General features: G+C 40.2%; 1 protein-coding gene across 16 annotated transcripts in view; it reads left to right on the top strand.

Moving 5' to 3' along the window:
- The window catches only part of SYNE1 (spectrin repeat containing nuclear envelope protein 1), a 497963-nt gene that overhangs the window by 279250 nt on the left and 203794 nt on the right, over positions 1-14919 (top strand). For all 16 annotated transcript variants that reach the window (XM_061428348.1, XM_061428354.1, XM_061428353.1 and 13 more), the window contains 10 exons: positions 68-193; positions 1558-1734; positions 2770-3035; positions 5317-7477; positions 8860-9197; positions 9841-9985; positions 10653-10871; positions 11652-11911; positions 13343-13508; positions 13819-13974. In XM_061428348.1, coding sequence (XP_061284332.1) covers positions 68-193; positions 1558-1734; positions 2770-3035; positions 5317-7477; positions 8860-9197; positions 9841-9985; positions 10653-10871; positions 11652-11911; positions 13343-13508; positions 13819-13974 — 4014 coding nt within the window. The remainder of the gene's footprint in view (positions 1-67; positions 194-1557; positions 1735-2769; positions 3036-5316; positions 7478-8859; positions 9198-9840; positions 9986-10652; positions 10872-11651; positions 11912-13342; positions 13509-13818; positions 13975-14919) is intronic.

The following is a 14919-nucleotide window of genomic DNA, read 5'->3' as shown; positions in this document are numbered from 1 at the left end:
ATATTTGCTATCTAAATATAGCATGCCTCTCTTGCACTCTGATAATTTTTTTTTTTTTTTTTTTGAGGTCAAACACTTCAGAGCTTTGCAGGAACAAGCAAGGACCTATCTAGATCTCCTTTGCTCCATGTGTGACCTGTCAAACTCTTCAGTGAAAACCACAGCAAAAGACATTCAACAAACAGAACAAATGGTAAAAAGTTAAAAAAACAAAAGTGACATGGGCTATGTCTGTTTGATCATATTCTCTTGCTTGCATGTTGCTGCTGCTAAATTAGATGTGAAAAAAAATTCTCCTTGGATTATTCTTGCTATAATGCTCCTTCAGGCATTATAATAAGTATGTATTGAATTTCAACTGAGTCACAGAAAAATAGGCACACTGTGATACTGACGCCTCTGAATTAGAACTGAAATATTTAGTCCCACTGAACTGCTGAACATTTGTGCCTCTTTCCTCTTCTCTTTTCTCTTCAATTAGCATTCTTCTTTTTTCTGATCATTTTGTTGTTGTTGTTCTTTTCCATCATTTTTCTTTAGGTCATACTTAGTGTGACCTAAAGAATGTATGAAAGGGACTTCATACATATGTATGAAGGGTCATACTTAGTATGAAAGGGACTCCTGACCCTTGCATTCTCTTAGGATAGCAAACATCTGTCAAGACCCTTCTAAGTCAGCGACAGTGGCTGAGGGTGGTGTTGATAAGGACCCTGAAGCTGTATTTGGGCTTTTTGGACAGGGTTGTGATGAACCAGCAGTACCTGTGCACAGCAGATAGATGGCTCCATAGAGGTCATGTGCCTTCTGCTGCTGCCTTAAATTCTGCAACTCAATGTGTTTGGATTAAAAAAAAAAAAAAAAAAAAAGACCCGGTTTTGGTATTTAATTGATTAAATATTCCAGAAGAGTAAAATATTCTAAAGGAAAAAAGAAATTAAGGTAAATAACTATAATATAAATAATTAAAATAGCATTTTTTTTACTTTTATATTTTACTGTATTACTAGAGCAAGTATGTTTTTATATCTTTAAGAAAGATGATATAGCTTTTATATTTTTTACAGACATGGTTTATTGAAAAAAGTTGCATGATTTCAAAAACCAGTGAAGCAGATCTAAACATATATCCAAAACATTAATAACTCAGTGTTCTATAAGAGGTATCAGCTAATGTGCAATAGAGAACAATATAAGTCTTTTCTAGTTAACCCCAAGACCACATTGATGAGTCTGTCAAACAGATGTGTCTACTGCAATGCCCAATGTGAGAAACCATCAAGGGCAGCTTCTGACCTAAATAATTGATAGAACTTCTAAAGCCTCACAGTATTGATTGAAATCATATGGCATAAGTCTTCGACGCTGAAAGTCTTTAGAAAACAGAAACATAAAATCTGTTTTTCTTGGAGCAAATAATTTGGGGGGGATTTATCACTGTGTGTGTGTGTTTGTGTGTGTACCCAAGTATTGGTCTGCGTACATGGACAGGCTGATTCACTGAACATAAATGTTTCTGCCTGTTGCCGCTGACTTTTGCCTCTGTGTTTCCTCCAGATTGAACAAAGGCTTGCCCAGGCACAGAACCTAACTCAGGGCTGGGAGGAGATCAAGCACATGAAGGCTGAGCTCTGGATTTACCTCCAGGATGCCGATCAGCAGCTGCAGAATATGAAGAGGAGGCACTCAGAACTGGAGCTAAACATCGCACAGAACATGGTGTCTCAAGTAAAGGTAGGAATTCACGTGTCTCCAGGGGAAACAGAGGCAACAGCATGGGTGTGTGTCAGCCAATCCTTACACATAGTTAAAGAATAAGACGGAATTAGAACCACTTTCATTTGGTACCAGACGAGTACAGGTCAGAAAGTCAACATTCAGATATTTTTTTGGAGCTCCCATTGGCTACTTGCTTTGAAGGACATTCACTCTGTAGCTTGTTTATGAACAAAGCAACTATAGTTCAGCTGGCAGAACCAGAAGGCTGTATCATTAAACAAACACAGAGCCTTACTATTTATTAGCTTCTCATCACAAAAATTGCTAAAGCTGTAGGACTGTAAATGTATCAATTTATTAAATGTATATTTAGGCACTTCAGTGGTTAGGATTCGGTGCTTTCACTGCTGGGTCCTGGGTTTAGTCCCTGGTCAGGAAACTAAGATCTTACAAGCCACATTGCATAGCCAATAAATAAATGAATATAATATGTAATATATATGTATTAACATAGCGAACTTAAATGTAATAAAATATTTATATATTTAAAATGCAACAGAAAATTATTAAATTAACCTGAATGGAAATCGTACCAGACTTTTAACAAACTTTAAGATTTATATTTTCCCTGTGATAATCAGTAATTTATATTTTCTGCTGGAATGTTGTCTCCAGCAGAAGATATATCTCCTGGAGATAAATTAGATTTTTTTTGAAAACCATGAACCTTAAAATTGTTTAGAAAACTAAGGATACACTTTAAGATAAAATGTTAACTTTTTCTCTTAGTGACTACAATATTGTTCCACATTTATCAGTTTTTCTTTTTACTTTCTGAAGTAACGCAAGAAGATACCACAGTTTCCCTTTGACTCTTATATACTTGGAAATATGTGTTTATGAGAAAGCGTGATGGCTTTCTCTTTGTCCCTCAGTATACATACTTCAGTTACTTAAAGTGTTCAGAGGTATTGTATCTGTGCTTCAATCTGTATTTATTTGGGGAGTGGGTTATAATGTATTGTTTATTTTATTGTTGTTATCCTTTAGGATTTTGTTAAGAAGCTACAGTGCAAACAGGCATCAGTGAACACTATTACAGAGAAAGTGGATGAGTTGACCAAGAAGCAAGAGTCCCCTGAACACAAGGAAATAAGTCATTTAAATGACCAGTGGCTGGATCTGTGCCTTCAGTCCAACAATCTGTGCTTGCAAAGAGAAGAAGATCTCCAGAGAACACGAGATTACCACGACCGTATGAATGTTGTCGAAGGGTTCTTAGAAAAATTTACTACAGAATGGGATAACTTAGCCAGGTAACAGTGGTTCTCTAGTGGGTCACCAAAATGCTAAGCCAGAAATTCCTTAATTTCTATAAAAATCAAAAGTATCTTTCTTACATTTTAAACATCCATTTTCTATCATGGATACATAAATCAAATTTAAATACTGATAAAACATTATTAAGAGTCTAGTGTGATCATATGCACACAGAATCACGATTTTCCTCACCCAATATTACTTTAAGCAGTGGATAAAAGGAAAATGTTTGAAAACAGCACCGATTCTACCTGTGACCTCAAGGAATATTTCAGGGCTATTACACTTTGACTTTAAAGTACATCCCAAGAATATTTCTAGTTTTAATTACCTGATATGGGACTCTGTAAATTGAGGACACGAATCCTTCTTGAAAGAAGTTCCATAGGTTTCTTGCCAGTTCTGTGAAGTAACACATTCTGTGTAATTTAGTCTAGTTTTTTCTTGTACTTGTGGTATTCTAGAACTTAGTGAATAATCTGATGGCTCAGATGGTCAAAAGTCTGCCTGCAATACAGGAGACCTGGGTTTAATCCCTGGGCTGGGAAGATCCCCTGGAGAAGGAAATGGCTACCCACTCCAGTATTCTTGCCTGGGAAATCCACGGACAGAGGAGCCTGGAAAGCTGCAGTCTATAGAATCACAGAATCAGACATGACTAAGCGACTAACACTATTTGATTTTATAGCAACTGAACACCTCTTAACTTTTTCTTTGAAAAGGATTCCCTCACCACCCCCCACCCACATACACAGAGTCATATATAGAAATCTTTGTGTAATTCTGATCACTATGATTTATTAAAATCTGTACTTTTTCTGCCCAGATTTAGTAATTTGTAGCAATTAAAACTGAAAACATATTTTAGGTGTAATTCAATCTTGGGTTTTTTGTTTATGTGGATTTCTGTTTTAGGGGAAGTACACTACTTTCTGATGTGTTTACATTTTCTTGATGCTCAACATTTTATTAGTCTTTGGGATAAATCCAGTGTCAGCAAAAGCCTGTATTTCAGACTGACAGTAGCACCCGGGTCTGGTTAACCCATTAACATGACAGACTTCATATGTCCATGGCAACCCACTCCAGTATTCTTGCCTGGAGAATCCCCATGGACAGAGGAGCCTGGCAGGCTACCGTCCATAGGGTTGCAAAGTGTCAGACAGAACTGGGTGACTAAGAGCAGTACAATATGTCTCAAATGGAAGTCATCATATACTCTCCCAACACTCTTCCTCATACTTCAGAACTAATATTGTTTTGTAAGTGAAAAAGATTCTAAGATTCAGTTTTTCTCATATGTGTCTTGTAGTCAACAGAATGAAAATTCTTTGCATTTCACACTTACTTTCAAAGCTTCTAATGATATATAAAAAATATCTGAGTTATACCAATGAGCAGCTGTTAGAGTCATTGTTTATAGCTTGCTGCTGCTGCTGCTGCTAAGTCGCCTCAGTCGTGTCCGATCCTGTGCGACCCCATAGACGGCAGCCCACCAGGCTCCCCCGTTCCTGGGATTCTCCAGGCAAGAACATTGGAGTGGGTTGCCATTTCCTTCTCCAATGCATGAAAGTGAAAAGTGAAAGTGAAAGTGAAGTCGTGTCCAACTCGACTATTCCCGACCCCATGGACTGCAGCCTACCAGGCTCCTCTGTCCATGGGATTCCACATGGCATATTGTCTACCACTGATTGCTGGAACTTCTCTCAGGAAAGCACAGAAATCACAGATCACTTAATGCCTTTCAGTGCCATTGTCACGAATGCAGTAGATCAGTGTTTCTCAGTATTTTGTGTTTCCACAAATCATCAAGGGGTCTTGTTACCATGCAAATGCTGTTCTGTTGATGAGAGCCAGAGGAAGAAGCTATAAGTACATGTCAGATGTGATGAGAGGGCAGCCGTAGCTAAAAGATGAAGAGCAGAGAAGTATCCAGGCAAACTATCTTGGTTCAACTTCTGCTATGGAAATATATGGGTCTTATATTCCATAATGGAGAAGGAAATGGCAACCCACTCCAGTATTCTTGCTTGGAGAATCCCATGAATAGGGGAGCCTTGTGGGCTACAGTTCATGGGGCCACAAAGAGTTGGACACAACTGAGTTACTAACACTATATTTCATAGTAACTATAGAATCTCTGTCAATAAGCCATGAATTGAGTAACTCTAAGCTAAGAACACCCACTTAAAGAAGATGGTAATGTGCAATTTAACATGATACAAAGAAGCACAGATATGGACTAAAATTAACTTGACTTTATGTGCTTTAATATAGATCTGATGCAGAGAGTACAGCTGTTCACCTGGAAGCTTTGAAAAAGTTGGCCCTGGCATTGCAGGAGAGAAAGAAGGCCATTGAAGATCTGAAAGAGCAAAAGCAGAAAATGATAGAACATCTGAATTTAGATGACAAAGAATTAGTCAAAGAACAGACGAGTCACCTTGAACAACGCTGGTTTCAGCTAGAGGACCTCGTTAAAAGAAAAATCCAAGTGTCCATCACCAACCTGGAGGAGCTCAGTGTGGTTCAGTCCAGGTTTCAGGAGCTGATGGAGTGGGCAGAAGAGCAACAGCCCAACATCGCCGAGGCCCTTAAGCAGAGCCCCCCACCTGACATGGCTCAGAACCTGCTCATGGATCACCTTGCCATTTGCAGCGAACTGGAGGCCAAACAGATGCTCTTGAAGTCTCTCACGAAGGATGCTGACAGGGTGATGGCTGATCTTGGCCTCAATGAGAGGCAGATAATCCAGAAGGCACTGTCTGATGCACAAAGGCACGTGAGCAGTCTCAGCGACTTAGTGGGCCAAAGACGAAAGTACTTAAACAAGGCTTTGTCCGAGAAAACCCAGTTTCTCATGGCGGTGTTCCAGGCGACCAGCCAGATTCAGCAACACGAGCACAAGATAATGTTCCGTGAACATATCTGCCTGCTACCGGATGACGTGAGCAAACAGGTGAAAACATGTAAGAGTGCACAAGCCAGCCTCAAGACTTACCAAAACGAGGTCACTGGACTTTGGGCCCAGGGTCGCGAGTTAATGAAAGGAGTCACAGAGCAGGAAAAGAGTGAGATACTAGGGAAGCTCCAGGAATTGCAGAGCGTCTATGACACCGTTTTACAAAAGTGCAGCCATCGGCTACAAGAGCTGGAGAAAAATCTGGTTTCTAGGAAGCATTTTAAGGAAGATTTTGATAAAGCCTGTCACTGGCTCAAACAAGCAGATATCATTACTTTTCCTGAGATCAATCTAATGAATGAGACTGCTGAGCTGCACACACAGCTGGCCAAATACCAACACATTCTCGAACAGTCTCCAGAATATGAAAACCTCCTACTTTCCCTTCAGAGAACTGGACAGGCCATCCTGCCCACGCTGAATGAAGTGGACCATTCCTACCTTGACGAAAAGCTCCATGCACTGCCCCTGCAGTTTAATGTGATCGTTGACTTGGCTAAAGACAAGTTCTATAAAGTCCAAGAGGCGATGCTGGCTCGGAAAGAATACGCCTCCTTGATCGAGTTGACAAGCCAGTCTCTGCGTGACCTAGAAGACCAGTTCTCCAGGATGAGCCAAATCCCTGGCCACCTGAGCGTCGAAGAGGCTATGTCTCTTCAGGATGGCTGGCGAGCTCTGGGGGGCGAGGTGGCAGGCCTCACCGAAGCCGTGGATGAACTGAACCAGAAGAAAGAAAGTTTTCGCAGCACCGGGCAGCCATGGCAACCGGACAAGATGCCACAGCTCATCACCCTGTACCACAGGCTGAAGCGACAGACAGAACAGAGGGTGAGCTTCTTAGAAGACACCACCAGTGCTTACCAGGAACACGAGAAGATGTGCCTCCAGCTAGAGAAACAGCTAGAGGCTGTGAGGATGGAGCAGTCCAAGGTGAACGAGGAGACACTGCCCGCAGAGGAGAAGCTCAAAGTGTATCACTCCCTGGCGGGAAGCCTCCAGAACTCCGGGATTCTCCTAAAACGTGTCACCAGGCATCTCGAAGATCTCATTTCACATCTCGACCCCGCAGCTTATGAGAAAGCCAAGCATCAGCTCCAGGCCTGGCAGGAGGAGTTAAAACTGCTCACCTCTGCCATTGGCGCGACAGTGACGGAGTGTGAGAGCCGCATGGTGCAGAGTAGAGACTTGCAGACAGAGCTGAGCCGCTCCCTGGAGTGGCTGCGGAGCGTGGAGGCAGCCCTGAGTGGACCACTGTGCCTGGACCCGAACCTGCGGGACATCCAAGAGGAGATCAGAAAGGTCCAGATCCATCAGGAAGAGGTGCAGTCCAGCCTGAGGATAATGAATGCGCTGAGTAACAAGGAGAAGGAGAAATTCACGAGAGCCAAGGAGCTGATCTCCGCCGACCTACAGCGCACGCTGGCTGAGCTCTCAGAGCTGGATGGGGCCCTGCAGGAAGCTCTCCGCACCAGACAGGTGGGTGCCATGGGGCTTCTGCTCCATTTTTCTCACTTTGCTTCTTTGTAAACAGGTGTGGGGCTTCCCTGGCAGCTCACCTGGTAAAGAATCTGCCTGCAAGGCGGGAGACCTGGGTTTGATCCCTGGGTTGGGAAGATTCCCCTAGAGGAGGGCATGCCAACCCACTTCAGCATTCTTGCCTGGAGAATCCCCATGGACAGAGGAGCCTGGTGGGCTACAGTCCATGGGGCTGCAAAGAGTCAGGCATGAAGAGAGCAACTAAGAATAGTAGCAAACAGGTGTGAGTTTTTATGTTCATGGTATTCATTTCAAGTGATTTCCATGTTAATATGACTTTCGTTTTAACACAGGAACACCTTGGTTCTCCCTCTCCTTTTGGAGAGGTAATAAATAATAAAGTGGGTGCTAAATTGCTTCAGTTATGTCCAACTCTGTACGACCCTACGGACCTTAGCCTGCCCAAAAGTTTACCTGCTTTAATACCTTGGCCCATTTTCCCCACATCTGTTCTCAGTCCTTCTGATTCTATGGAATTTCAACCAGCCAAAATATTCCAAGATGTGTATTTTTTTTAAATTCATTCATCTGTGGATGGACACTTAGGTTATTTCTATACCTTGACTATTGTAAATAGCTCTGGTATGAACATGAAAGTGCAGATTTCTCTTTGAGGTAATGATTTTGTTTTCTTTGGATAGATACCCAGGAGTGAGATTGCTGGATCATATTGGTGGTTGATTTCTTGAGGAGTTTTCCACACTGTTTTCCATAGTGGTTATACCAGCTTACATTCCCACTGGTATTGTTATACTCCTTCCTACCTGAGGAACTGGGTCTTCCCAGGTGGCACAGAGGTGAAGAATCTGCCTGCCATTGCAAGGAGATGCTAGAGATGTGGGTTCACTCCCTGGATCGGGAAGATTCTGGAGGAGGAAATGGCAACCCACTCCAGTATTCTTGTCTGGAAAATTACATGTGCAGAAGAGTCTGGTGGGCTACAGTCCATGGGAGTGCAAAGAGTCAAATGTGACTGAGAACACACATCCTACCTAAGGCATTATTTCACTTTGGTGAATATTCATTCTGCCACATATTGCTAAGCATTATACTTTTTCTTTAGAGAGAGGACATTTCAGAACCATCATAAATTTCTGTTCTATGATCTTTCTTGTTTATTTTAACTGAGATGATAAAATTATAACAAGAAGAGCTGGAGGGAAAGCAGAGATTAATAAAAAACAAATGTCACCAGCTTATCAATTCACTTGCAGACATACCACCATGAGACTGAGATCTGAAAAGAAATGGAAGGTGTAAACTATTTTCGGGAAACACATCGCAAACGAGCACTTATTGTGTTTGCTCTTGCTGTTTTTCAGACTACCTTGACTCAAATATACAGTCAGTGTCAAAGGTTCTATCAAGTGTTTCAAGCTGCTAACGACTGGCTTGAGGATGCTCATGAAATGTTACAACTGACAGGCAATGGCCTAGATGTGGAGAGTGCGGAGGAGAGTCTCAAAAGCCACATGGAATTTTTTAGTGCAGAGGATCAGTTCCACAGCAATCTGGAAGAGCTTCAAGGCCTGGTAGCCAACCTGGACCCACTCATCAAGCCGACTGGAAAAGAGGACCTAGCACAGAAAATGGCCTCCCTGGAAGAGAAGAGCCAGACGATAATGCAGGATTCACATGCCCAGTTAGAGCTCTTGCAGAGGTACAGAAATTACTTTGTTTTTTATACTCTAGTGAAATGGGTTTTCACATGGAAAATTTGAATCCATAAAGGATGTACATGGGCTTCCCTGGTGGCTCAAATGATAAAGAATCTGCCTGCAATGCAGGAGACCTGGGTTTGATCTCTGGGTCGGGAAGATCTCCTGGAGAAGGGAAGGGCTATGCACTCCAGTATTCTTGCCTGGAGAGTTCCATGGACAGAAAAGCCTGCTGGGCTACAGTCTGTGGGGTCGCAAAGAGTCAGAATGACTGAGCGACTAACACATGAAGGAGGTACACCAGGGTTTCACTGAAGGCTTAGATGGTAAGGAATCTGCCTGCAATGCAGGAGACTGGGGTTTGATCCCTGGGTTGGGAAGATCCTCCGGAGAAGGGAATGGTAACTCACTCCAGTATTCTTGCCTGGGAAATCCCACAGACAGAGGAGCCTGGTGGGTTACAGTCCATGGGGTCACAAAGAGTCAGACATGACTGAGCAACTAAGAAGGAGCAGGAGCCCAAGGATGTAGATTATCATGTAAATTCATTCTCTTGAGTATCCCTAGACATGTTGACCTCAGAGCTCTTGCATAGAAATGTGTGATTTTAAGTTGTCTCTTGACTTTTGTTGGATTTTTTTCAAGATGTGCAGCTCAATGGCAGGATTATCAGAAAGCAAGGGAAGAGGTTATCGAATTGATGAATGAAGCTGAAAAGAAATTGTCTGAGTTTTCTTTATTGAAGACTTCTTCCAGTCACGAAGCAGAAGAAAAATTGTCAGAACATAAGGTTAGTTTGCTGTTGTTGTTTTTAATACTCTTGTCATTGTAGCTGTAACAGGTCTTTGCACTATGGTAGTTCAAGAAACAAGTCAATAAATCCTCGTTCCCACGAGGGCTTCTTAAACAAAAAAAGGATGTGTTTAACCACATTTCAGAGCAATTTTAACTTAATTAAGTGCTGTCACTCATTTAGCATTCCACTGGAAAAGCATAGCTAGCTTTAGAAAGGTATATTCAGAGAAATTTGCTTCTGATAAGATGTGACACAGTAGATTTCAGTAAATACTTTCTGATGTAACTTAGATTACTTCAAATGAAATTCAAAAGTTAACAACTTGAGTTTCACTCATATATCACAGCAATATAAAGTTGAATGTGACATACTTAAATATTAAATTCTGTTCACTTATACTTTTGCTAATTTAAAAAAATGGGATAATGTCATTCAGATAGATAGCATGTCAACTTTTTAATAAGTATTCACCGTACTGCTTTAGAAAACTCACGCCTAACTCAATTACAAATTAAATGTAAAAGTAAGAATTAACAGAGGAAAATAAATGTATGTAGGAACATTTTCTTTTGCAGGTGATTTTGGACTTTACCAAAATCTGTTGAGTTTTTGAAAAAAATCATCTCTCCCTTCAACTTCTTTTCTCCTGTTCCCACTCCAGGCTTTAGTGTCAGTAATAAACTCTTTCCATGAGAAAATCGTGGCTTTAGAGGGTGAAGCTTCAGAACTGGAAAGAACCGGAAATGATGCCAGCAAAGCAGCCATAAGCAGGTCAACAACAGCTGTCTGGCAGCGTTGGACGCGGCTCCGCGCTGTGGCCCAGGACCAGGAGAAGTTACTGGAAGATGCAGTGGATGAGTGGACGAGCTTTAACAATAAGGTAATCACCATTACTGATGGGCTCAAAGTAGTGTCTCCTCACTGATGAGAATGTATCTTGAAAGCAATGTTTTGTCCCCTTTTTGAAATTGGCTTTATGAAAGTAAAAAGCCTTTTTAAAAAAAATCTCTATCTCCATGACTTGAAAACCAAATCATGAAATAAAATACATAATGCAGTGTGCAATTCGGTCCCAAGTCCAGGCCCATTTATTTTAATAAGAAAGAAAGAAACCAAGCAATTGCATATTGAGAGGAGAGCAAGCCGATTTTGCCCCATTTGTGGGGTTCCTGGTGAAATTTTCTTTCCTGGCCCTGAAAAAGCGCAAAACACTTTGTCTTTCCATGAAATAAGGAAGAAATTTAACTCATTTCTCAAATCATATTTAATATCTTCTATTTTTTAAACAAGGTTCAATGTTTTAAGCCACATCTTCCTTTGTGACTCAAAGACACATATTCATGTTAACATAAATATTGAGAAGAGTCTTTCTCTTATCTGTTTAGTAAAAAATAAAATTAAACCCTTTTCTATGTTATGAAGTCCCTGATTGCCCTAACATTATTTTGAGATTAAATCTTGAAACCCAGAATAATAGAAGTGGTCTTTTCTTCCATGTTAAGAGAATTGTTCATGTTTTAGCTTCCCAAGGTTTAGAGTTGACACCATCGTCTCTACTGTGCATCAGTGTTTTAGTGTCAAATGTGGCATTTGTTGGAATAGTCCTCTCTTTTTCATTTTATTTACTTTTGAACTTCATAGTGTGTGCATTTGTCATCAGGTTAAAAAAGCCTCTGAAGTGATTGATCAGCTGCAAGATAAATTACCGGGAAGCTCAGCAGAGAAGGCCTCAAAAGCAGAACTCGTAACTCTTCTTGAATACCATGACACATTCATCCTGGAGCTGGAAGGGCAACAGTTGGCCTTAGGGATGCTGCGGCAGCAAGCGCTGAGCATGCTCCAGGATGGAGTCACACCATCCCCTGGGGGAGAGCCACCCACGGTGCAGGAGATCACAGCCATGCAGGACCGGTGCCTGAAGTAACTATACACCTGCCCTCATTCTCTGTTTCTAAACATGGCCATGACCCAAAGGGGCAAATGGAGTCTTGGGGGAGCTCCACCATGCCACCTTAAAGACATGGGGATCTGTTCCTATCATCCTTGCTATCTAGCACATATCGAGTCATATTAGAAATGTAGTGATGAAGCACACAGATTCAATCTCTACCTTCAGGCAGTTTGCAGTCAAGCAGCAGAGGTAGACAGCTAAAGATACATTTAGGTGAAGTATTTAAAGGGAGCTAAGTGAAATCAAAGCAGAGGCAATTAACCTAGGAGAGGAGTCAAATCAGGCTTCCCCTCAGAAGGGATATTTAAGTTGAAAACTAAGCAGGTTTGAACCAGCCAATGAGGTAGGAGGAGAGTTCTGAAGACAAGGGAACAGCAAGTAAGCCAGCTTGGTAGTAAGCACTTTTAAGGAACTCTTGGGTGATGGGGTAATTCATGAGAGATGAAGCTTGAAAGGTTAACAGTTGGGAGATATTGAGATTTGGTTTTGATAAATCTTGATTACTCAGTGGCTAAATTGGATAACAGAGACATTAGAGCAAGGATGATACCAAAGTCCAGGTAAATAAGAGTTATTTACTGATAGTGAATGTAGAGAAAGTTAATCTTAATGATATATAACCAGCTGGATTTACTTATTGGACCAGAGAGGAAATGTCACTGTATAGTTCAACTCCTGAATTGACTAATATTATGTGTGCTTACTTGCTCAGTCATGTCTGACTCTTTGCGACACCATGGACAGTAGCTCACCAGGCTCCTCTGTCCGTGGGGATTCTCCAGGCAAGAAGACTGAAGGGGGTTGCCAGGCCCTAGTAATATATCACTCATATGTATCCCACATTCACCCCTTCAATTATAGATGAATTCAGGATAATCTGACTCCACTTATTCAGACTTTGCAACCAAATTATGTCAATTCAAATAAAGACTTATAATTTGGATGCTGAGCATTATTAGTCATACAATATCCAAAATTTGATTCTTTATTTAAAGGCTAGTCTCTAATAGGCACAAATATTCCAATTATACATTAATTTTTAGGGCTGATGATTCTGTACCATATAAGTAGATTTCCAAAGAGGAAATTTAAAAAAATCAGACAATCTCCAGGTTATTTTAGACAGGAAAATGGATTGCAGTGTAGTGGCATGGGAGTATGTCAGCTCTCCATTTTCCAGGAATAAATCATTCACTTCACATTAAGTGTATTCTTGTTGTATTTAAAGTCAGTTTAAATGTTACTGAAAATTATCTGGCAGTTTGGGGGAAGTGTCTTTACTTGGAAAAAAATAGAAGGTTTTACTTTTTAACGTCTGTTTTTGACAATATGATGTCATGTACTGGAGGTTTCCTTTCATTTCAATCCATGTCTGCTTTCTCCCCTTAATGTTTCTAAAGCATGCAGGAGAAAGTCAAGAAGAACGGGAAGATAGTAAAGCAAGAGCTCAAGGAACGAGAAGTGGTAGAGACACACATCAGTTCAGTAAAATCTTGGGTTCAGGAAACGAAGGAATACTTGGGGAATCCAACAATAGAAATAGATGCTCAACTTGAAGAACTTAAGGTACAAAATTAATTCCCTAGACTCATCATTTAAAAAAACAGTGCTGATTTTAATCAGATATTCTTGTTTATATTCAATGAGATATTAAAGTGAAATCTTTTAGAAATGTTTTACGTGAAAGGCTCTTAGTGTTAGTTCATTGGACATTCTTTTGTTCCATATAAAGTGGACATGCTTCTTATTTAGAGACTAAGGAAATGTTTGTTTTTTGTAAATGTGTTTCTCTAATTTTACACTTAATCCAATTTTGAGGAACCATCAATTTCCTTATCTGGCTCCTAGAAATTTCCTATGTTGATATTTCCTTCAGATTCTCCTAACAGAAGCCATAAATCACCAACAGAATGTTGAAAAAATGGCTGAAGAACAGAAGAATAAGTACCTTGGTCTTTATACTATATTACCTTCTGAACTCTCCCTTCAGCTAGCTGAAGTGGCTTTGGACTTAGGAACTACCCATGATCAGGTAAACCTACAGTCAAGAAAGAGTAGCTTTCCATTCTTTATTGTCTCAGTACTCTTGTGTAACAGTGCAGGATTTTCAGTCATGTCTTCATGGAAACAGAGTTAAAAAACAGATCAGTATTAAACAATAATATTAAATTAAAGGTTTTATTCATAGGTGAGAAGCATATGAAATGATATTAAATGTAAACAATAATGTCAAACATTAAAGATAATTTATATGATTTCCTTAACCTTTCCCCCCAAAAATAATTACTCAAAGAAACAAAGAAAGCAAGATATATTTCATGTATTCAACAAATATTTATTGAGTACCCAGAGTCTGCCAGGCACTCTTCTATTTGTTATTTTAGTTCAGTGGTTCAGCACGATGTAGTAGATGAAGATATTTGAATAAAAGGAAAACAGTTAAAAATAAAGTAGAATCAGGAATGAGATTTTTATCCAAAATTCATGCTGTAAGGTCCTGTATTTTATCTAGAGAAAGGTCTGTCAGTCTAACTTCCAAATAATCAAGGAAGGGAATGAAACATAATACATGTATATATATATATATATTTTAAATCTTTTCTTTTTAAGGAAAGTGATACATAGCCATTCATAATACTTAGAACAGGGAGATTTTTATATTAGACCTCATAAAGAGGACACACTTCCATGTATTTCATGAAAATAGCTTCAGCAGTATCTGTATGCAAACATAATGGGTTTTAAGACCTTCTTGGTGGCCCAACGTTAAAGCAATTTAGTTAAAACTGGTCAGTAGAAAAAAGAGAAGATAGTTCTAAACTGCTACACAAAATGGAAAGTAGTATTGCACTATGGAAACTGTAACATCATGCAAGTGTGCTGCGCCTTTTGAACTTGCCAGTGTATGATGCAATGTGTTTAAAAATTCTCATCAAAATCCAATTCTATTGTATCATGCATTTGACCTAAATTAAAA

This window comes from Bos javanicus, chromosome 9 (genome assembly GCF_032452875.1).
Source record: "Bos javanicus breed banteng chromosome 9, ARS-OSU_banteng_1.0, whole genome shotgun sequence".
Taxonomy (NCBI): Eukaryota; Metazoa; Chordata; class Mammalia; order Artiodactyla; family Bovidae; genus Bos; species Bos javanicus.
Note: the sequence above shows the minus strand (reverse complement) of the source record. Positions and strands in the feature narration are given on the sequence as shown.